The sequence below is a fragment of the Ovis aries genome, chromosome 21 (assembly GCF_016772045.2).
Source record: "Ovis aries strain OAR_USU_Benz2616 breed Rambouillet chromosome 21, ARS-UI_Ramb_v3.0, whole genome shotgun sequence".
NCBI lineage: Eukaryota > Metazoa > Chordata > Mammalia > Artiodactyla > Bovidae > Ovis > Ovis aries.
This window is the reverse complement of record NC_056074.1, coordinates 25,012,891-25,035,053: the sequence shown is the minus strand read 5'-3', so window position 1 is coordinate 25,035,053 and position 22,163 is coordinate 25,012,891. Positions and strand designations below refer to the sequence as shown.

General features: G+C 37.4%; 1 protein-coding gene across 1 annotated transcript; it reads left to right on the top strand.

Annotated features, from left to right (window-relative positions):
* Positions 1–6,009: 6,009 nt before the first annotated feature.
* Positions 6,010–6,942, top strand: LOC101104189 (olfactory receptor 8D2-like). The gene has a single exon (XM_004019492.3). It carries the CDS (start codon positions 6,016–6,018, stop codon positions 6,940–6,942), a length of 927 nt encoding a protein of 308 aa, XP_004019541.2. The 5' UTR covers positions 6,010–6,015.
* The last annotated feature ends 15,221 nt before the right edge of the window (positions 6,943–22,163 follow it).

Sequence of the window (22,163 nt, the reverse complement as noted above, 5' to 3'; positions counted from 1 at the left end):
AAGTGGTAAAACCAACACATGGTTCTAGGTAGACTGAGGCTAGGGTGTCATTAAAGCTCTAATCAATATGTTACCCTATTCTTTATTTTTTTGAGATTATACTCATTTAATTTTTCAATGACTGAAGAAAAAGTCATACATTTCAAGACAAGCCAACTGTTCTGAAAACTTTGCCTGGAGAAAGGTAATCTTGAACTTTAAATGTACTTACTTTCTTTTAGTCAGTCTGTAAACTGGATGACAATTTTCTTGATTTAATTACCCATTATCTGCAATTCAGTTTCAATATTTCCAATCAGATGCTCCAGTGAACCAAAGGATTTTCACAGAGCCCAATGTTTTAAGTTCCTCTTGTCCTGAAATCTGTTACATTGGCTTAACTGAACACCAGATGATCTTCCTTATGTAGATGGAAATTGCTAGCAAAATGGTGCCCTATCCAAGGCAGAACTGGCAAATGCAGCTCTAAATTATCAGACTTAAGTTACTGGGCTGTTAACTGTCATTGTTAAAGTTTAAGAAATTGGTGAGAATATTTAGATATGAAAAGGTCAGAATGCTCAGCTGTATTGTTATTGTTGTTGTTCAGTCGCTAAATTGTATCAGACTCTTTGTGACCCCATGGACTACAGCACATCAGGGACTGGCGGCATTTAATGACCTCATCCTTTTGTTGCTCCCAGTGCTTTTCTGAGCAGTTTACTGCAATCTGTTCCTACGACAGCAAGAACAGAGTTGATATAGTGGCTAACACAGCTCCTTCTTAAATCTGAATCCTGACTTTCTGTTATTCATAGCCTCGAATGTGCACCAAACTCTTGGGAGTTCTCCCAAAGCCATTGTAGAAACACCTGGAATCTCCTGACTGCTTTGCTTTTTAAATTATAATTAAATTTTTTTTTTTTTTTTTTTTGCTTTTCATGGTTAAAGAGAGTGCCCTTCTTGATGAGACCCTGGAACAAACACCACTTTTCTTGGTAAATACACACCTATACTTTCATTACATGGATAAGGGTGCCTGTTACTTTGTGGAACATTGGCATACACAGTGGAGAAGGCAATGGCACCCCACTACAGTACTCTTGCCTGGAAAATCCCATGGAAGGAGGAGCCTGGTGGGCTAAATCCATGGGGTCGCACAGAGTCAGACATGACTGAGTGACTTCACTTTCCCTTTTCACTTTTATGCACTGGAGAAGGAAATGGCAACCCACTCCAGTGTTCTTGCCTGGAAAATCCCATGGATGGAGGAGCCTGGTGGGCTGCTGTCTATGGGGTCGCACAGAGTTGGACACAACTGAAGCGACTTAGCAGCGGCAGCAGCAGGCATACACAGGTAAAGTAAACTCAGAACGTGTTTTGTAAGTGTAAGAAATCACAAGTGGTATAAAGTTTTCAAATCTCAATACAAGTCTTTATCTTCTTAGCTACTCTTTCTAGTTGAAGTAACAAAGATTCAGAGAGGGTAAGTGATTTGCTTTAGTCACACAGATTCTATACAAAGTGTTCTTAGCCCCCTCTTCAGACTCTGTGTGTTATTATACAATCATAGCATTTAAAATTTGAAATTGATAAAGATTTTGCTCTAAGTCATACAGATGTTTTATAACATTTGCTTTGGATAAAGAAACAAATAGGAATATCTCCTTTCCACAGTATTTGACTTCTATGAAGAACTAAGCTTCATTCTCTACCCAAAAGATTGAATTTTATAAATTCTACCTTCTTGACAAAAATGCCCACTTCATCAGATCCTAAAGGGACAGGCATCTACTTTCCCAATAGTATTTGAGATTTGAGTATCAAGACAATTTTTTTCTTCTCTCTCAAATAAAGTTACATTGTAGAAAGAATAAGAACAGGATTTCTCCCATAACTATAACTCTGTATTCCAGATCCTGCAACAAATTAGTTTAGGAAAATGTTATTAGTGTTATGTTATCTTTCAGTGAGAGAATATAACAAATCAATATCTGCCCTAAATAGTTCTGCATTAAAAAAGTAGGCCTTTGCAAGATGAGTTTTCTTAGATTTGTGTATCTCTGTTAAATTAAAGAAATAAAACTTTAGAATTAAAAAAATTAATTAGGCATACATACACATACACCCAGACATACGCATATGCAAATGTTACGATTAATGGGAGTTTCCAAGCCAGAATACTGGAGTGGGTAGCCTTTCCCTTCTTCAGGGGATCTTCTCAACCCAGGGATGGAACCCACGTCTCCTCCATTGCAGGTTGATAATTTACCAGCTGAACCACAAGGGACACACACTTATACTGTATAGATATTTAAATTTTAATTCTGAATCTTTTATGGGTAACTTGATGAAGGATATAAGGAGCAGTATTCTTACATCCTTGAGTAGTTGATGATGCTACTTCCATTTATGATCTCCAAGGATAGGAGGTGGCATTTTCCTGCCTTCACTATTGGTTGTATTATAAAAGTTTAAAAACAGTAGCATCCTAGACCACTAGCTATGGGGAAGAAAAATTCAGAGAGAAACAATGTATTGTCTTCTCTTCTCTCCCCACAGAGAAGCATATTACCTACATATATAGTAGTTATTCACTTTCATTTCATTTGGCATAATAACATTTCACTTCCAGTAATAATCTCACATATATAAATATCTTATTATTCTTGCTTCATTTACTGAATTACTTTGATAGGAAATTTAAATATTGCATTTCATGCTTCCCTGGCATTTTGAGTTAAAGATATTAAAAATTAACTTTCTTTTGGCGATTCAGGGCAATTACTTTTATGCATATGAGCTATTTTGTGCATGTATTCTGCATTTTGATATATTCAAATGTTCTCGAGTCCTATATACCTATGCAGTTTGAGGATTTTTTCCTTTTTTTTTTTTTTAAGCACTCTTCTGGAAGCCTCCTTTTTTGCTGTTAAGCTGCTCTTCTTGATATCCTGAGCCTTCTTTCTTGTATCTCCCCTCCCCTTTTAAAATTCTGCCTTCATTCTGATCTCCTCCATGTTTGTTAGAAGTATTTCTTAAGGAAAAGAATAACAGGGCACTAAGAGAAACCTAAATGGATTGACAAATGGATAAATTTTGTTACATGATATTGTGACATTTATATTGGTGTCTTCAAGGTATTTGGGGCTTCCCTGATTGCTCAGTTGGTAAAGAATCTGCCTGCAGTGGAGACCCTGTTTGATTCCTGGGTCAGGAAGATCTGCTGGAGAAGGGAAAGGCTACACACTCCCGTATTCTGGCCTGGAGAATTCCATGGACAGTATAGTCCATGGGGTCACAAAGAGTTGGACATAATTGAATGACTTTCACTTTTCAAGGTATTTTTACTTACCTTCAGTTTCTTGGTAAATTGTAAGTTACTAGATAAACATCTCCAAATAAGTGAAGAGTTAATGCATACATATTGCTTTTCTTATTCTACTGGACTCCATCAAAGCATAATCTAATAATGGGCTTTGTTTACTTGACGAATCAGCAACTTGAGTCTCAACATCAGCAGGAATATCTGGACAAGGAAAACAATCTTTTTTGGTTCTGACCTCTGGACAACCCTTCTTACTGGTAATGATTTTAGTATTATTTGGGATTTAAAAAAGAATTTTAGTCAGTTTATGTGTGAGCCTACTAAAAAACTATAGTACTCAACCCAAAGTGAATCTCAACCCAAAATGTCCCACCTCTCTCCCTTTCATGGAATGTTGATTTGGTTTGAATAACAAAAGCCTCCGCCTTCAGTCTTAATTATATTCAGACAAATTTAGAGCATCTACCTGGAGATGTTTGAATTTCATAGTCTTTGTTAATCTGGTTACTTTGAGTTTTATCCTGGCAACTCTGATCCTCTTTTCTTAAGTTTTATCTAATTTTCTCAATTCAGAACCATGTATTTTTTTCTCATATGTTCTTTATTTTTCTTTTCCATTGTTGTTTATTACAAGATATTAAATATAATTCCCTGTGCTAAACAGTATGGCCTTGTTGTTTATCTATTTTATATTTAATAGTGTATGTCTGCTAATGCCAAACTCCTAATTTATCCCTCCCCTACCTCCATTCCCCTTTGGTAACCACAAGTTTGTTTTCTATGTCTGTGAGTGTGTTCATTTGTGTCATACTTTGGATTCCACATATAAGTGATTTCAAAAGATATTTATTCTCATGTGCTCTCAAAGATAATGACTCTGTGTAATTAAGCCTTTTAATCAACACATATATTGAGCACCCTCAGCATGTTGTGGAAGGTAGAGAGAGAAAATAAATTAAAGCAAAGTTTCATACATTTTTGTTTGTGATGAAACTATTTTTATTTTTCATGCAAAATAAAATCAAATTCTATATCACTCTATGTACAGAAAATTTTCTCCATTGATTTTTTTTTCACTCAGTGAAAAGGTATTAAGCTTGATTCCTTTAGGTAAGAAAGAGTGCATACACTGAAAGCAGGAATCTCTTTCCCCTGATTCCACTCTAGGGGAAACTAAGATAGTGAAGGAGAAATCCCCAGTTCTGATATAACAGCTGTGAGAAAGGTCAGTGCAAGTTTGGCCTCTGATTATGGACAGCAGGGAAGAGCCAGGGATAAAACACTGATTTGTTGATGGCTCAGAAAATATACCTGAAAGCTAATCTTCCTTTTTTGCTGTCGTTGAACAAGAAAGTTTTAAAATACAGACTAAGAACAGCCTTTGGCATCTTATTTCTGTTAACCACATCTGCTGACAGAGGATGAAAAGAGTTTCCTGGCTTAACTAAAGTCTTCCATCCAGAGAACAATAGAGAGATAAGTGGGAGTCTGAATTGATTAAAGACACTGATTGAATTTCTTTTTGTATAAACAATCTCTTTAATGAGTCTATTATGTTTCTAGATTCCCAGTTTTAGAAAATATCATGATAACTCATATAGATGGGTTGAGATATTGAAAAGGATGGCTTTCATTTCATTAGAGCTAGATTAGAAGCCATGTTTTAACCAAATTTGAAGGTTCTATTCATATATGTCAGAAAAAGGGATGGGCAACATTCCTTTAAGTATATTAAAGAAAAACTAATTAGGTCTTTAAAGTTTGTGCTTTTTTTCAAAGTGAGGTAGTTGTTGGCTTAAGCCAGGGAGTAAAATGAAAAGGCTATGACTTATGAGGGGGAGGGGTGCTATTTGAGTTTTGGGTGGAACCAAGGCTCTGGGTATACTTCCAGTCTTTGTCTTTGAGTGCTTGTTTGTTTTTGTTTTTTGGTAGATTCTTATTATTTTTAAATTATTATTTATTTTTAATTGGAGGATAATTGCTTTACAATGTTGTGCTGGCTTCTGCCATACAACAAATTGAATCGATGATAGTTGTATGTATATCCCATCCCTCTAGAGATTCCCTCCCACCCCAACCACTTTAGGTCATCACAGAGTGCCAGGATGGGCTATACAATGCTGGCTATACTAACTGAGAAAGTAGCATTGATGTCTATACAGTACCATGTGTGAAATGGATAGCTTCCCACTAGCTATCTATTTTACACATGGAAGTGAAAGTCGTTCAGTCATGTCTGACTCTTTGCAACCCCTTAAACTATATAGCCTATGAAATTCTCCAGGCCAGAATACTGGAGTGGGTAGCTGTTCCCGTCTCCAGGGAATCTTCCCAACACAGGGATCAAAGCCAGGTCTCCCACATTGCAGGCAGATTCTTCACCAAATGAGCCACCAGGGAAGCCCATTTTACACATGGCAGTGTATATATGTCAATGCTACTTTCTCAGTTAGTCTCACCCTCTCCTTCCCCATCTGTGTCCACAAGTCCATTTTTTATGCCTGCATCTCTATTCTTGCCCTGCAAATAGGTTCCTCAGTAGCATGTCCTTGAGCTTTTAAGAGATCACCGGAAAGGATGAAGACAAGGGACAGATGAAAGATGGACCCAATCAAGACAGGACCTGTCATGCTGTTTTGGGAATCAGAAAATAACTTGAATGCACCTATTTTGTCTCACTTCTTTCTGTAGATAATATCTTGTGAGGAATGATGACTTTAAATCATTCTTCAGTGAGTGAATTTATCCTTGAAGGGTTGACAAAATGCCCAGAGCTTCAATTGCCACTCTTCCTCCTGTTCCTTGGAATATATGTGATCACCATGGTGGGGAACCTGGGCATGATCTTCTTAATCGCTATCAGCTCTCAACTTCACTCTCCAATGTATTATTTTCTCAGCCATTTGTCATTCATTGATCTCTGCTACTCCTCTGTCATTACACCAAAGATGCTGGTGAACTTTGTGTTAGAGAAGAATGTTATTTCCTTCCTGGAATGCATGGCTCAGCTTTACTTCTTCCTTATTTTTGTAATAGCAGAAGGTTATCTTCTCACTGCCATGGCGTATGATCATTATGTTGCAATCTGCAGCCCACTGCTTTACAATATTATCATGTCCCCTAGGGTCTGTTCCATAATGATGGGTGCAGTATATTCACTGGGCTTGTTTGGGGCCACAGTTCATACTACCTGCATGTCAATGTTGTCCTTTTGTGGGTCTCATGTTATCAGTCATTATTTTTGTGATATTCTTCCCTTGTTGAGTCTCTCTTGCTCCAGCACCCATGTTAATGAGATACTGTTGTTTATTATTGGAGGAGTTAATACCTTGGCACCGATACTGGCTGTACTCATCTCTTATGCTTTCATGCTCTCTAGTATCCTCCATATCCACTCCATCAAGGGAGGGTCCAAAGCCTTTGGCACTTGTAGCTCCCATCTCATGGCCGTGGTTATCTTTTTCAGGTCTATAACATTCATGTATTTTAAGCCTCCTTCGAGCAATACTATGGAACAGGAGAAAGTGTCCTCCGTGTTCTATACCACTGTGATCCCCATGCTGAACCCTTTGATCTACAGTTTAAGGAACAAGGATGTGAAGAATGCACTGAGCAAGATGCTTAAGGGAAAGTAATCACCCCAGCAAAGGAGATTTCTACAGAGAGGAAGAAGTGAACTGGATGAAAAATTGTCATGAGCTCTGTGTTATTTCTTTTTCTCCTGTAGAGACAAAATGCACTGTTACTTATAAAATATATATTTGTACTTGAGAATGTTTGAGGCATTTTGGTCATTTTTATCAAACAATAAGATTTTCTCATAGCCAATATAATATTTGGAAATTTTACTTGTATTAGGGTTGTGTTTGAAAAGAGATGATGTTAACTGATTCAACATCTTGAAAGGCAGAAAGAGAAGTATTTTTAAACTTCCAAAGGAAGCTTTTTTTTTTCTATCCCCAAGCCATTATAGTGAAATATTGAGAATATTGATATCATGACCGAGCTGTGAGGATGCAGTACTTATATCAAAGAACCACATATAGGTGGATTGCAGTGTGTGTGTTTGAGGGGAGAATAGCTTTAGGGTGGAGAGGTGAGGGTAAGAGATGTCAAAGTTAGCCTAGTCTTATCATATTCAGTTAAGATCAATTATAACTAATCTAAAATCTCACATTGCCTTTCTTTGGAGGCTATCACTTAAGCCATAACTATCCATTAGAAGTCTAATATAGTCTTGTTCCAACTTGGGGAGTTTAACTTACTATTCTGTATTAGAATAATCAGTTTAATGAGGGCAATGCTGTTTCTTTTCTCCTGGAATTGTATATAGCTCTTTCCCACCCACCCTCTGTATGAATCATAGTGTTGTTTGCTTTGTTTGTTTGTTTATCACCTTGTGACTTTGCCTGTATCCACAATTTCTCTCTGGTGCAGGAATCCAGCCCTCTTGGAGATCAGAAACACAACCTTCTTGGTGCTTCTTTGCCCTGAGACATCATTTTGGGCATCAGTGCATAACTTCCATCTTACTCTACTCTTAAGTATGGGAGTCTTAGAGGTATATGCATGAAGTGGCTGGGGGGTCTAGCTAAATGATATTTTTTTGTCTTTCTTCAATGACTTGAATAATAATATAGGAAATGAATCACCAGTCTAGGTTCCATGCAGGATATAGGATGCTTGGGGCTGGTGCACTGGGATGACCCAGAGGGATGGTATGGGAAGGGAGGTGGGAGGGGAGTTCAGGATTGGGAATACGTGTACACCCATGGCAGATTCATGTTGATGTATGGTAAAACAAATACAATATTGTAATGTAAAAAAAAAAAGTTAATGTTACCTTAGCTGAAATAGCTGCATTTTAGCAGAGTAATAAAACTTCAAAAAAATCATGTACATTATAATGATTAGAATACTTCCATTTGAATGTAATTCATTCAGTGGATATCACTTTTCAAAAACCTTTGGCTCCTTTTGCGTTCTGAGGTCTATGGGCATGATGAATAAGGGACTTGAAATCATACATCCATTCCTATATTCATTATCTTGGTTATTCATATAGCAAATACTGCAGTATATACCTAGCCTATTCCTCATACTGGTGATAAAGAGATGAATAAAAGAACAGAAGTCTTTGTCTTCATTTCATTTAGGTTTTGGTATCAAAGAAAATAAACAAGGAGACATATATGTAATGTAACAGGTCACAAAATACTTTTTTAATAAATCAGGTAAGGCAAGACAATATGGATGGGGAGGATGCTTAGATTCAAAAAAGAAAAAAAGAAAAAAGAGCAGAAGTTTGGTTGTGAGACTTGCGGTAGTTTTTGCCACAGGACATAACTAGGCTATGAGGAAGAAAGTTGCAGAGAGTCACATTTTTCTGACAATTTAAGAAAGTCTTTTTCTCAAATTTCTCATTTCCATACCATCACCATTTGTAAGTGTGCCTCCAGCCTCTGTATGCTCATTTCCTGGCCTGAACACAGCTTTCATCTAAGAAGGTGAAATTTGGGGGTTGGGGGCATCTTTCTCTCAAGGAGCTATAGCAAATCTTTGTTTTGGGCCTTCTATTAGTTCTCTGTGGCTACTGTAATAAATTACCATGTGAAAAAGAAAGTGAAAATGTTAGTTGCTCAGTCATGTCCTACTCTTTTGTCAACCCATGGACAGTAGCCCACCAGGCTCTTCTGTCTATGAGATTTCCTAGGCAAGAGTACAGCAGCGGGGTGCCATTTCCTTCTCCCGGGGATCTTCCGGACCCAGGGAATGAACACAGGTTTCTGCGTGAGCCACCAGGGAAGCCCAATCAGTTCAGTTCAGTTGCTCAGTCATGTCCGACTCTTTGCCACCCCATGAATCGCAGCACGCCACGCCTCCCTGGTCATCACCAACTCCTGGAGTTCACTCAGACTCACGTCCATCGAGTCAGTGATGCCATCCAGCCATCTCATCCTCTGTCGTCCCTTTCTCCTTCTGCCCCCAATCCCTCCCAGCATCAGAGTCTTTTCCAATGAGTCAACTCTTCGCATGAGGTGGCCAAAGTACTGGAGTTTCAGCTTTAGGATCATTCCTTCCAAAGAAATTCTAGGGCTGATCTTCTTCAAAATGGATTGGTTGGGTCTCCTTGCAGTCCAAGGGACTCTCAAGAGTCTTCTCCAACACCACAATTCAAAAACATCAATTCTTCGGCACTCAGCCTTCTTCACAGTGCAACTCTCACATCCATACATGACCACAGGAAAAACCATAGCCTTGACTAGACGGACCTTAGTCGGCAAAGTAATGTCTCTGCTTTTGAATATGCTATCTAGGTTGGTCATAACTTTTCTTCCAAGGAGTAAGTGTCTTTTAATTTCATGGCTGCAGTCACCATCTGTGGTTATTTTGGAGCTCAAAAAAATAAAGTCTGACACTGTTTCCACTGTTTCCCTGTCTATTTCCCATGAAGTGATGGGAAGCCCAATAAATTACCATAATGGAACTTTATTCTCTCACAGTTCTGTAGGTCAGACATCCAAAAATCACATTGAGTGGACAAGAGCCTAGTCCCCCTAGAGGCTCTAGGGAGAATTTGATCCTGGCCTCTTCTGGCTTCTGGTGGAAGCCAAAAGCCTCTTTTGGCTTTTGGCTGTATCGCCACAATCTCTGCCTGATTGGTTACATTGCTGCCTCCTGTTCAGTGTGAAATCACCCTCTGCTTCCCTCTTATAAGCATGTGTTTGACTGTATTTAGGACCTTCTGGATAATCCATTGTACTCTCTCCATCTCAAGATCTTAATGTAGTCACATCTGCATAGCCTGTTGTAGCCCTAAAATGTAGCACCCATAGGTTCCAGGGTTTAGGAAGTAGATATCTTTGGGGAGATAGTTTTTCAGCTTATCACAGGTCCATGGGAAAACAAGGACCTATGAGATTAATTTAGAATTGTGTGTAACTTCTAGGCTTCTCAGACAGCTTGTCTTAGACAATAGCATAGAAAAAAAAATGACTCAAACTACAAGACATAAAGCCACAAAATATTACTGTAACTATTTCAGAACATGTATCTAGATACCTGGAGAAAGGATATTCTTTGAGTCCAAGTTATTATCAGGGTATGTGGATATAAAAAAAGCAATTTCTTTGTTTTATATTCTATACCCTGGAGGCTCACTAGAGGCATTCATAGGTTTTTCATATCTGTCTTTTAAAATAAACTCCAGTACTTTAGTCAGCCATAATGATCTCACTTATCTTTTCTGAGGGTTTGGCTCCTTGTATTGATTTGAAGTAGAGTGTCTGTCACATTATCTAATCATCTATATTTTACTCAGACAGGTTCTAAGCTGGCAGAAACAGATCCTATACATTATGCTTAGTCAACAAATCTACCTCCATCATTGCCTACATACAGAATAATTTTGCCCATCCATATAAGTGAGAAAGAAGAACAGATATGAGTGGTAGGAGAAAGTGAGTCTCAGAGAATTCTAGGAACTTCCTGAGTTCAGTTATTTTGACCAAATGGACAGTATATATGTAAAATGCTTAGTTATAAGCATCTATTAACAGTGGTTCTAATTGTAAAACTAGGAAGAGCAGTTGTAGTCAGTGATATTATTATTATTGGAACAGGTTTGGAACCAGAGAATGAAAACACACTACTGAACAAATCCAACTCTGAATCAGCTGTATTGATACATCATTCATGTGTCAAATTTGCTAGGGATCCTTGGATGCTTTAGAAATGAACTTCATTAGAGAAGGGAGTTCAGTGGTAAAACCCTGGTATTTCTGGCAAACCTAGAACAGAAAAGCTGAGGGGGCTCTTAAACACTACCATTGTCTTTGATAGTGGTGAGATGGTTGGATGGCATCATCAACTCAATGGATATGAGTTTGAGCAAACTCCAGGAGAGAGTGGAGGACAGAGAAACCTGGCATTCTGCAGTCCATGTGGTTGCAAAGAGTCAGACATGACTGAGTGATTGAAGAGCAGCAACTAAGTCACTAAGAACACATGCCACAATTATCTTAGAATAGGAAGAGCATGGGAAAGGTTTAATAAACAAAAATGGATTTAGGTTGCTCAAGCCATTTAATGATATTGACTCCTGTCACAGGAAACAGTATTGGAGCAGACACAGAACCATCATTGCATTCTGGTAATTAAAGACGAGTTCAGGGGGGAAGATTCGTGGAATATATGTCTTGGGCTCCCAGGAGATTTCTTACCTGTATAACGCTCTGAGTCCTTAGATAGGAAGGGCAGAAAAGACTTTGGTCTATATTGCCAAACTCTGTGGTTCACAGCATTTGGCCTCTAGAGGGCTGCCACATTTTTAGTTTGACAGAAGTGCTGTGCTTAGTCACTCAGTCGTGTACCACTCTTTGCAACCCATGGACTTTAGTCTGCCAGGCTCCTCTGCCATGGGATTTTTCAGGTAAGAAAACTGGAGTGGGTTGCTATTTCCTCCTTCAGGGGATCTTCCCCAACCACAGATCAAACCTGCATCTCCTGTGTCTCCTGCTTGCAGGTGGATTCTTTACCCTCTGAACCATAGTCATTCAAACAGAATGAGCAAACAAATAAGCAAATAACCAAGAAATATAACTATAATTTACTGTCAGCATCATGCCATATAATTAAACAGTACTTGGAATCCCAACCACAATAAAAATAAGATGGAAATGATAACCCCCTCCCCCCAAAAAAGAGGAATATTTGTACGCCCATGTTCATAGCAGCATTATTCACAACAGTTGAAAGTTGGAAGCAACCCAGATTCTATTATCAAATGAGTAAACAAAATGTGATATGTACATACAGTGAAAAATTATTTGGCCTTAAGAGAGAAATTATGACTCTCACCATAACATGGGTGAACCTTAAGGAGATTATGCTTAATGAAATAAGCTGAACACAGAAGGAGAAAAACATTATGATTTTGCTTATATGTAATATCTAGTGTAGTCAAATTCATAGAGACTGAAAGAAGTGTGGTTGCCAGGACCTGGGAAGAGAGAGAATGGTAAGTTATTGTTTAATGAGTATAGTTTCAGTTTCTGGGGATGATGGTGATGATGATTGAATGACAATGTGAATGTACTTAATGGCACAGAACTGTACACATTAAAATAGTAAATATGTATATTTTATTACAATTTTTAAAGAGAAAAATAAAGACAGTTTTTACATTGAATCATCTAGCTGTAAGGAAAATTATATTTTATTAGTTTCCTCCATTTTTTTCTACTGACTGATGAAATCATAGTCAAGAACCAGCTGAAATCATAGTCAAGAACCAGCAATTGCCTTTCAGCAATCACTGATCTTATTTCACTGTGTTTCAGAATCCTCATAGGTGACATGAAAATATGAAATAAGAAGCTTCTGTTGGGATCTTTACTACTCTTGGGAAATACAGCAATAGGCAGGCACAGGGGATGATAAGATTATTTTTGAAAAGGATTATTAAATACTGAGCACTCAGATAATCTCTAGGCTCAATGGGTATTGGGGGACCTGTGAGTATATTTAATGGTGTCCCTAAGTTTAACAAGCCACAAATAAAAGTGGAATAACATGCCACTCCCTTGCTTTTTAAGACCAGGAAATCAAACATCACGATGTTTTTTTTTTTTTTTTGTAAGAGTTTGTACTATTAGATCAGTTTTGATGTTTTACCTTCAGCCAATCAAATAATTCAACCATTGACATATAAATGTGCACATCAGCCAGTTGAAAGGGATTTGTTCTTTCTTGGTGATTACAAGAACCTGTTTCCTACGCAAAGTAAGCAATTTTTAAGAACTTCAGTCTCTGAGCAGTGTCAGGGTAAGTGTCCAGTTTTATTCATGGCAATTGTACCCAATCTAATAGAGGATGGTTGGTGATTAGCAATGCTGCTAACCATGTGTAATGTTTGTGCTTTATCCAGGAGACTTGACCTACTGTTCTTTCCACTTGGTTATGTCCACTCTTCTCCTCTCTTATTAATCTCATCTTGTCTCTTTCTCCTAATTTGGGTACAACCTCCTGCAGGTGTTTTTCCAAACTGAGTTCACCTACCTCTGGTGCTTAAAGCATCAATGGGATTTCCATATGGCTCTGAGCTTTCACTTCCCTGTAGTGCTTCTAGTTGATGTATTTATTACTTGTCCTTTTTGTACACCAGCCCACATAAGTCTCCACAAGATAAAAAATAAATGTAGATACAAACCCAGGTAACATATTAAATATTGGAAAGAATATTAGACAAAAAAACCCTACTTCTCTTTTGACTTGAAACATTGTTCTCAGGTCAGTGGGAGATAGAGAAGAGTCCTTTCACCTCCTTAGCCCTGCTTTGTTTCCTCTTGGTCTCAGAAGCACTTGCCAAAGGTACACCCTTTGGAATAAAGAGCCTTCAATGCCAATAATATGCAATACTTACAATGCCTCTCAAAATATACAAATCTGTAGATCAAATGTTTAAAAACCTAAGCCCCTGAAACATTTAAAATAATTTTATCACTCACACCAAGATGAAAAATCTAGAATGAATAAGAAACACACATATGCTTTTTCTTCCTATAAAGGTAATGTGTATCCATTTCCCTGTATTGTGTTCCTTTTGAAAAAAAAAAAAATACTGTAATGGGGTATAGTGACTTTGTGACTCCTTTGTCACTCAGTCGGTAAAGAATCTGCTTGCAGTCCAGGAGACCCAGGTTTGATCCCTGGGTTGGGAAGATCCCCTGGAGAAGGAAATGGCAACCCACTCCAGTATCCTTGCCTGGAAAATCTCATGGACATAGGAAACTGGTGGGTTACAGTCCATTGGGTTGCAAAGAGTCAGGCACGACTGAGCGACTAACACTAACACTATAGTGACTTTACAATGTTGTGTTAGTTTCTACTATATTATCCTCTTTCTTTTAGATTTCTTTCCCATTTAGGTCACTACAGAGCACTGAGTAGAGTTCCTTGAGCTACAGAGTAGCTCAAACTATAACACTCCTCTAAGTTTTAGAGTTTCTGGTCTTACATTTAGATCTTTAATCCATTTGAGTTTATTTTGGTGTATGGTGTTAGAAAATGTTCCAGTTTCATTCATTTACAAGTGATTGACCAGTTTTCCCAGCACCACATGTTAAAGAGATTGACTTTTGTCCATTGTATATTCTTGCCTCCTTTGTCAAAGATAAGGTGTCCATCAGTTCAGTTCAGTTGCTCAGTCGTGCCCGACTCCTCATGACCCCATGAATCGCAGCATGCCAGGCCTCCCTGTCCATCACCAACTCTCAGAGTTCACTCAGACTCATGTCCATTGAGTCAGTGGTGCCATCCAGCCATCTCATCTTCTGTAGTCCCTTTCTCCTCCTGCCCCCAATCCCTCCCAACATCAGAGTCTTTTCCAGTGAGTCAACTCTTTGAGTGAGGTAGCCAAAGTATTGGAGTTTAGCTTTAGCATCAGTCCTTCCAAAGAACACCCAGGGCTGATCTCCTTCCGAATGGATTGGTTGGATCTCCTTGCAGTCCAACGGACTCTCAAGAGTCTTCTCCAACACCACAGTTCAAAAGCATCAATTCTTTGGCGCTCAGCCTTCTTCACAGTCCAACTCTCACATCCATACATGACCACTGGAACAACCATAGCCTTGACTAGACCGACCTTTGTTGGCAAAGTAATGTCTCTGCTTTTGAATATGCTATCTAGGTTGGTCATAACTTTTAGGTGCATGGATTTATCTCTGGGCTTTCTATACTGTTCCATTGATCTATATTTCTGTCTTTGTGCCAATACCATACTGTCTTGAGGACTGTGGCTTTGTAGTAGAGCCTGAAGTTAGGTAGGTTGATTCCTCCAGTTCCATTCTTCTTTCTCAATATTGCTTTGGCTATTTGAGGTTTTTGTATTTCCATACAAACTGTGAAATTATTTGTTCTAGCTCTGTGAAAAATACTGTTGGTAGCTTGATAGGGATTGCATTGAATCTATAGATTGCTTTGGGTAGAATACTCATTTTCACTATATTGATTCTTCCAGTCCATGGACATGGTATATTTCTCCATCTATTAGTGTCCTCTTTGATTTCTTTCACAAGTGTTTTATAGTTTTCTATATATAGGTCTTTTGTTTCTTTAGGTAGATATATTTCTAAGTATTTTATTCTTTTCGTTGTAATGGTGAATGGAATTGTTTCCTTAATTTCTCTTTCTATTTTCTCATTCTTAGTGTATAGAAACACAAGGGATTTCTGTGTGTTGATTTTAATATCCTGCAACTTTACTATATTCATTGATGAGCTCTAGTAATTTTCTGGTGGAGTCTTTAGGGTTTTCTGTGTAGAGGATCATGTCATCTGCATACAGTGAGTGTTTTATTTGTTCTTTTCCAATTTGGATTCCTTTTATTTCTTTTTCTGCTCTGATTGCTGTGGCCAAAACTTCCAGAACTATGTTGAATAGGAGTGGTGAAAGTGGGCACCCTTGTCTTTTTCCTGACTTTAGAGAAAATGCTTTCAATTTTTCACCATTGAGGATAATGTTTGCTGTGGGTTTGTTATATATAGCTTTTTAAATGTTGAGATATGTTCCTTCTATTCCTGCTTTCTGGAGAGTTTTTATCATAAATGGATGTTGAATTTTGTCAAAGGCTTTCTCTGTATCTATTGAGATAATCATATGGTGTTTTTGTCTCAATTTGTTAAATTACATTGATTGATTTGTGGATATTGAAGAATCTTTGCATCCCTGGGATAAAGCCCACTTGGTCATGGTGTATGATCTTTTTAATGCATTGTTGGATTCTGATTGCTAGAATTTTGTTAAGGATTTTTGCATCTATGTTCGTCAGTGATATTGGCCTGTAATTTTCTTTTTTTTTTTTTTTTTGTGACATCTTTGTCAGGTTTTGGTATTAGGGTGATGGTGGCCTCATAGAATGAGTTTGGAAGTTTACCTTCGTCTGCAATTTTCTGGAAGAGTTTGAGTAGGATAGGTGTTAGCTCTTCTCTAAATTTTTGATAGAATTCAACTGTGAAACCATCTGGATCTGGGCTTTTGTTTGCAGGAAGATTTCTGATTACTGTTTCAATTTCCATAGTTGTGATGGGTCTGTTAAGATTTTCTATTTCTTCCTGGTTCAGTTTTGGAAACCACCTGTAAAAGAATGAAACTAGAACACTTTCTAACACCATACACAAAAATAAACTCAAAATGGATTAAAAATCTAAATGTAAGACCAGAAACTATAAAACTCCTAGAGGAGAACATAGGCAAAACACTCTCAGACGTAAATCACAGCAGGATCCTTTATGACCCACCTCCCAGAATACTGGAAATAAAAGCAAAAATAAACAAATGGGATCTAATTGAAATTAAAAGCTTCTGCATAACAAAGGAAAATATAAGCAAGGTGAAAAGACAGCCTTCTGAATGGGAGAAAATAATAGCAAATGAAGTAACTGACAAACAACTAATTTCAAAAATATACAAGCAACTCCTACAGCTCAATTCTAGAAAAATAAAGACCCAATCAAAAAATGGGCCTAAGAACTAAATAGACATTTCTCCAAAGAAGACATACGGATGACTAACAAACACATGAAAAGATGCTCAACATCACTCATTATCAGAGAAATGCAAATCAATACCACAATGAGGTACCATTTCACGCCAGTCAGAATGGCTGCTATCCAAGAGTCTACAAGCAATCAATGCTGGAGAGGGTATGGAGAAAACGGAACTATCTTACACTGTTGGTGGGAATGCAAACTAGTACAGCCACTATGGAGAACAGTGTGGAGATTCCTTAAAAACTGGAAATAGACTGCCTTATGACCCAGCAATCCCACTGCTGGGCATACACACTGGGAAACTAGAATTGAAAGAGACACGTGTACCCTGATGTTCATCACAGCACTGTTCATAATAGCCAGGACATGGAAGTAACCTAGATGTCCATCAGCAGATGAATGGATAAGAAAGCAGTGGTACATATACACAGTGGAATATTACTCAGCCATGAAAAATAATACATTTGAACCAGTTCTAACGAGGTGGATGAAACTGGAGCCTATTATACAGAGTGAAGTAAGCCAGAAAGAAAAACACCAATACAGTATACTAACACACATACTACGGAATTTAGAAAGATGGTAATGATACCCTGTATGTGAGATAGCAAAAGAGACACAGATGTATAGAACAGTCTTTGGAGTCTGTGGGAGAGGGAGAGGGTGGGATGATATGGGAGAATGGCATTGAAACATGTATAATATCATATATGAAATGAATCGCCAGTCCAGGTTTGATGCATGATACTGGATGCTTGGGGCTGGTGCATTGGGACGACCCAGAGGGATGGTACAGAGAGGGAGGAAGGAAGGGGGGGTTCAGGATGGGAACGCGTGTATACCTGTGGCAGATTCATGTTGATGTATGGAAAACCAATACAATATTGTAAAGTAATTAACCTCCAATTAAAATAAATAAATTTATATTAAAAATGCTTAAAAGGAAAAAAATCATCCCATATGAAAATGCTTTATTTAAAATAACAGCTTTTTACTATGTATTTGCAAGTGTTATGCTAATTTCTTTTATTTTAAAATTTAAGTCTCAGAAACAACCTTATTAAGTGAAAGAAGACATAAAAAGCTTGGGGAGTTTTTAGTAACCTGATCATGTAGCTAGAAAATAACTGATCTGAGATTAAAACTCAGGCCTGATTGCGGTTAAGCTTCCAACATCTCTGCTGTGAAGGCTCCCAGGAAATTTTACTTAGAGAAGCAGAGACCTGATGATCATATTCAAATAATCGGAGGGCTGCTATGTTGATGTGTTGTGTGCTTATCCATGGTGAATAACGTGTAAAAAACTGGAACTAGTAAAAATTTAGATTTTATTTCAGTATAGGAAAAAATGAATGGCTGAGTTGCCTTGTTAAGTGTTGTGTTCTCATCATGATAAGGGTTTGATTATTTGTAGGATGATATTCTTTCAAATATGAAGAACTTGCATTCCCAGTTTAAATGCAAAGTTTTCCTACCCACACCCTTAATATCCTCTGAAATTCTTTGCCTTTATTACATTGTTCATTTTCTCAAATATATCTGAAGAGGCGCACATTTAACAAATGATTCTCCTGGTGAGCAGGTGGCTTTGATTTAAATATGATATATCTATCTACCTCTATAACAATAAGAATTATGAATATAGGTATAAAAGTTACAATAACAACTTAATACCATTCTTAATGTATCTTAATAAAAGATAGACATGTGCCATGGGGAAGGCCAGAATACCACTGAGTAACAGCCCCTTAAAATGGCAGAAACTCTTTGGGATGCTTTTGTGTTTGATCTGTAGTTTTTTTTTTTTTTTTTTAAAGGAGGTAAGAATCTGTTGTGTGTGTGTGTGTGTGTATATATATATATATATATATATATATATATATATATATAGTTGATTCATGTTGTTATATTGTAGAAACTAACAACATGCTTGTAAAGTAATTATACTCCAATTTTTTTAAAGTATAAAAATTGATTAATTTAAAAAGAGACAAAACTGAAGTTACATTAATAGAAAAATGTCCAGGCACTGCTGAATGCTTCATGTACATTAACACCTTTAGTCCTTACCACAATTCTCTGAGGTAGGTAGGGTTAATTCCTGTTTACATTAGGAAACTGAGGCACAAAGAGTTAAGAAAATTGCCCAAGTTCCTACATCTGTTAGATGGTAGAGTCAGATCTCCCAGAAAGTACAGTAGGAACATCTGCTGAGTTATTGGGCTTCCCTGATAGCTCAGTTGGTAAAGAATCTGCCTGCAATGCAGGAGACCCCAGTTCAATTCCTGGGTTGGGAAGATCCCCTGGAGAAGAGATAGGCTACCCATTCCAGTATTCTGGCCTGGAGAATTCCATGGACCATACAGTCCATGGGGTTGCAGAGAGTCAGACACAACTGAGCAAGCTACTCATGACTGAGCTGAGTTACTAATTCTGCCTTTCTAACATTCATTCAAAATAATGATAATTTTAAATAAAAATATGTTTATATTGCTTATTTTTATAATGTAATTTTATTATCTCTTAATTCTCACAAAATCCTTGTGAAACAGTGATAATGAGTCCCAATTTCTAAAAAAGAACACTGACATTCAGATAGTTAGAAACTTTTCTAAAACTAAAAAGTGAAGAGCAAGTCATACTCAGATCTTCTGATTCCAAGTTTAGTGTTCTTTCCTCAAAAAAAAAAAAAAGACAATACAGATGCCAATTGTCCTTTTATGACTGAAAAACCACTTATAGATTCATTCTTAAGATTTGGAGAAGTCTTCCAGGCATCCCCACAACCATTAACTGTCTATTTATTATTCACTGAAAAATTTATGGTACTAGATTGTAGCTCCAGAGAGGGAGGTGAGTCTCTCAACAACGTATTATATTTCAATAGGTCCCACAGCTACATTACTTCTTCCCTGGTGCCTCAGATGGTAAAGCACCTGCCTACAATGTGAGAGACCTGGGTTCAATCCCTGGGTTGGGGAGAGCTCCTTGAGAAGGAAATGGCAACCCACTCCAGTACTCTTGCCTGGAAAAGCCCATGGACAGAAGAGCCTGGTAGGCTACAGTCCATGGGGTCACAAAGAGTCGGGCACAACTGAGTGACTTCACTTTCACTTTCATAGCTACAGAGAAATTTCACTTCTTGAGGACAATCCCTAAGGGGATATCTCAGATTATGGTGCAACATCAAGGAAAATTTACATCAAGAAATATCAGCCTATCTCTTTATTTCACTTCTATTTATGAGTTTCAATATTCTTCAAGTTTTGCAGATATTTCCCCCATTGAACTGGCCTGAAATAGTCTCACTCATAGAAATAAATTCTACCTCTCTAATTGGGTGTTGATTTTTACTTTTGCAAGTTTGTCCATATACATGAACACAAAAGCATTTATTTAAAGTATGTATTCTCATATTATTTGCTTTGTAAGTGCATGGGTGGGTGGTAGAAATTGGTCAAGAAAATCAGAAGAGGAAAAAGTCAAGTAGGGTTAAAAGACTGATGAACTGAATGTGAAACAGAAGGGAAGGATACTTTTTCATATGATTCATACATGTGAAAGGTTATACATATGAAAGCAATATCCAAGTTTGGAAAAGAAGATCTAGGGTTCACTCTACGTATTGTGAATGATGCTATAGATTTGTATGTTATCCTCTCCAGGGTAAAAGCTGAAACTCTGAGCAATTGCAGAATTAATACCAACTAATGCCATAGTTCTTCTTCCCTTGGTTTATAGACTTCAAGCATTCCTGAAAAGCAAAAAGAAGATAGGCTGATATGGCTAAATCATCATAAGTGATGATAGTTTCTTATGATTCTAACCAACATCATGAGAACAGTTGAGTGTAGTGTCTCTTGCACAATTCAGAAAAGGAAACTTTCACAAATATTTAAGTACAAACCTTTATTAATTATTATAATATTATCTTCCCTAAATCTCTCTCATTTTGTCATTGTAGAAACTCATTTATAATAATAAATGTCTAATTTCATCAACAAAAGAGGCTGCAGGGGCAAACACTTGCATCTGCCTTTTTAGGCCAGTTTTCTGTATTTCAAAACTATAACATCTCAAATGTTATACAACATTTCCAACAATTCCTGAGACATAATAACTTGCCTTAGTGTGCCAATGTAACAGTGTAGCATATATTATAAATCATATTATTTTCACATACCAACTAGGCAACAATCAAGTTATTTTTAAGAGTCTATAGATCTGTCTTCTAGATCTATACAGAGTACATTTTGTATAGATCTTCTTTATATTTTCTTACATGTTTTGAAGATCACAGAAGTTATATTATATAATAAAATATTTAAGGATGGGTATGACTGACCTAAAAAACCCGTCTTAGAATATGAGAAAGCTGAAGGAAAAAGACCTGCTCATCAATGCATTTCAGTCCATGTGTCAGAATATTAACTTTCATCTGGTTCTGATTAAATCTCTGAAGCCACTTTCCAGTAGTTTTGAATACAGGTAACAAAGAAAGTACAGAAATGAATGTGTCTGGTTCTCACATTCTAATAGACTTGATTGAATCCATGATTTGTGAATTATGAATATGAGAATTTATATACCCTAAATCCAGCATCAAGAAATAAATTTTGACAAATAATTTATACAAATTAACTTCCTTCATGTGTTAAAATGACCTTCAAAATCCACTTGTAATTCAGTTCTCTCTCATCGACATAAAAAACTGCTTGTGAAAAAGAAATTGAAGCTATTATTAAGTCAAATAGAATGATAAATTTGATGCTCCTCTTTTGGGATTTCACCAGTGCAGGAGCCACAGGAGATGTGAGTTGGATCTCTAGATCTGGAAGATCCCCTGGAGTAAGAAATGGCACCCCACTTCAGTATTCTTACCTGAAAAATTCCATGGGCACAGGAGCTTGGTAGGCTACCGTCCACGGGGCCTCAAAGAGTTAGACATGACTGAGCAACTGAGCAAGCGTGCGTGCGCACACACACACACACACACAGTGACAGTATCTTCAATTGTAACCCTGAGTTGCCTAGATTAGCAACCCATTGTCTTGGTAATGGTCAGCCTGACATGCCCAGTATATAAAGTAAGTATTCACATATTACTTCTTTTATAAGTGCATGGGTGGGTGGTAGAAATTGGTCAAGAAAACCAAAGAGGAAAAAGTCAAGCATGATTCTTTGAACCCTGATACCTCAAAAATGTTGAATTGAATGTAACTCAGAAGCAAAGAGTACTTTTTTCTTATGATTTGTATATATGAAAGGTTATACATATGGAAGAATTATCCGAGTTTGGAAAGGAA

What these genes read in the sequence shown, in the direction of transcription:
- LOC101104189 (XM_004019492.3), top strand. Translation starts at nt 6,016, where the DNA reads ATGATGACTTTAAATCATTCTTCAGTGAGTGAATTTATCCTTGAAGGG.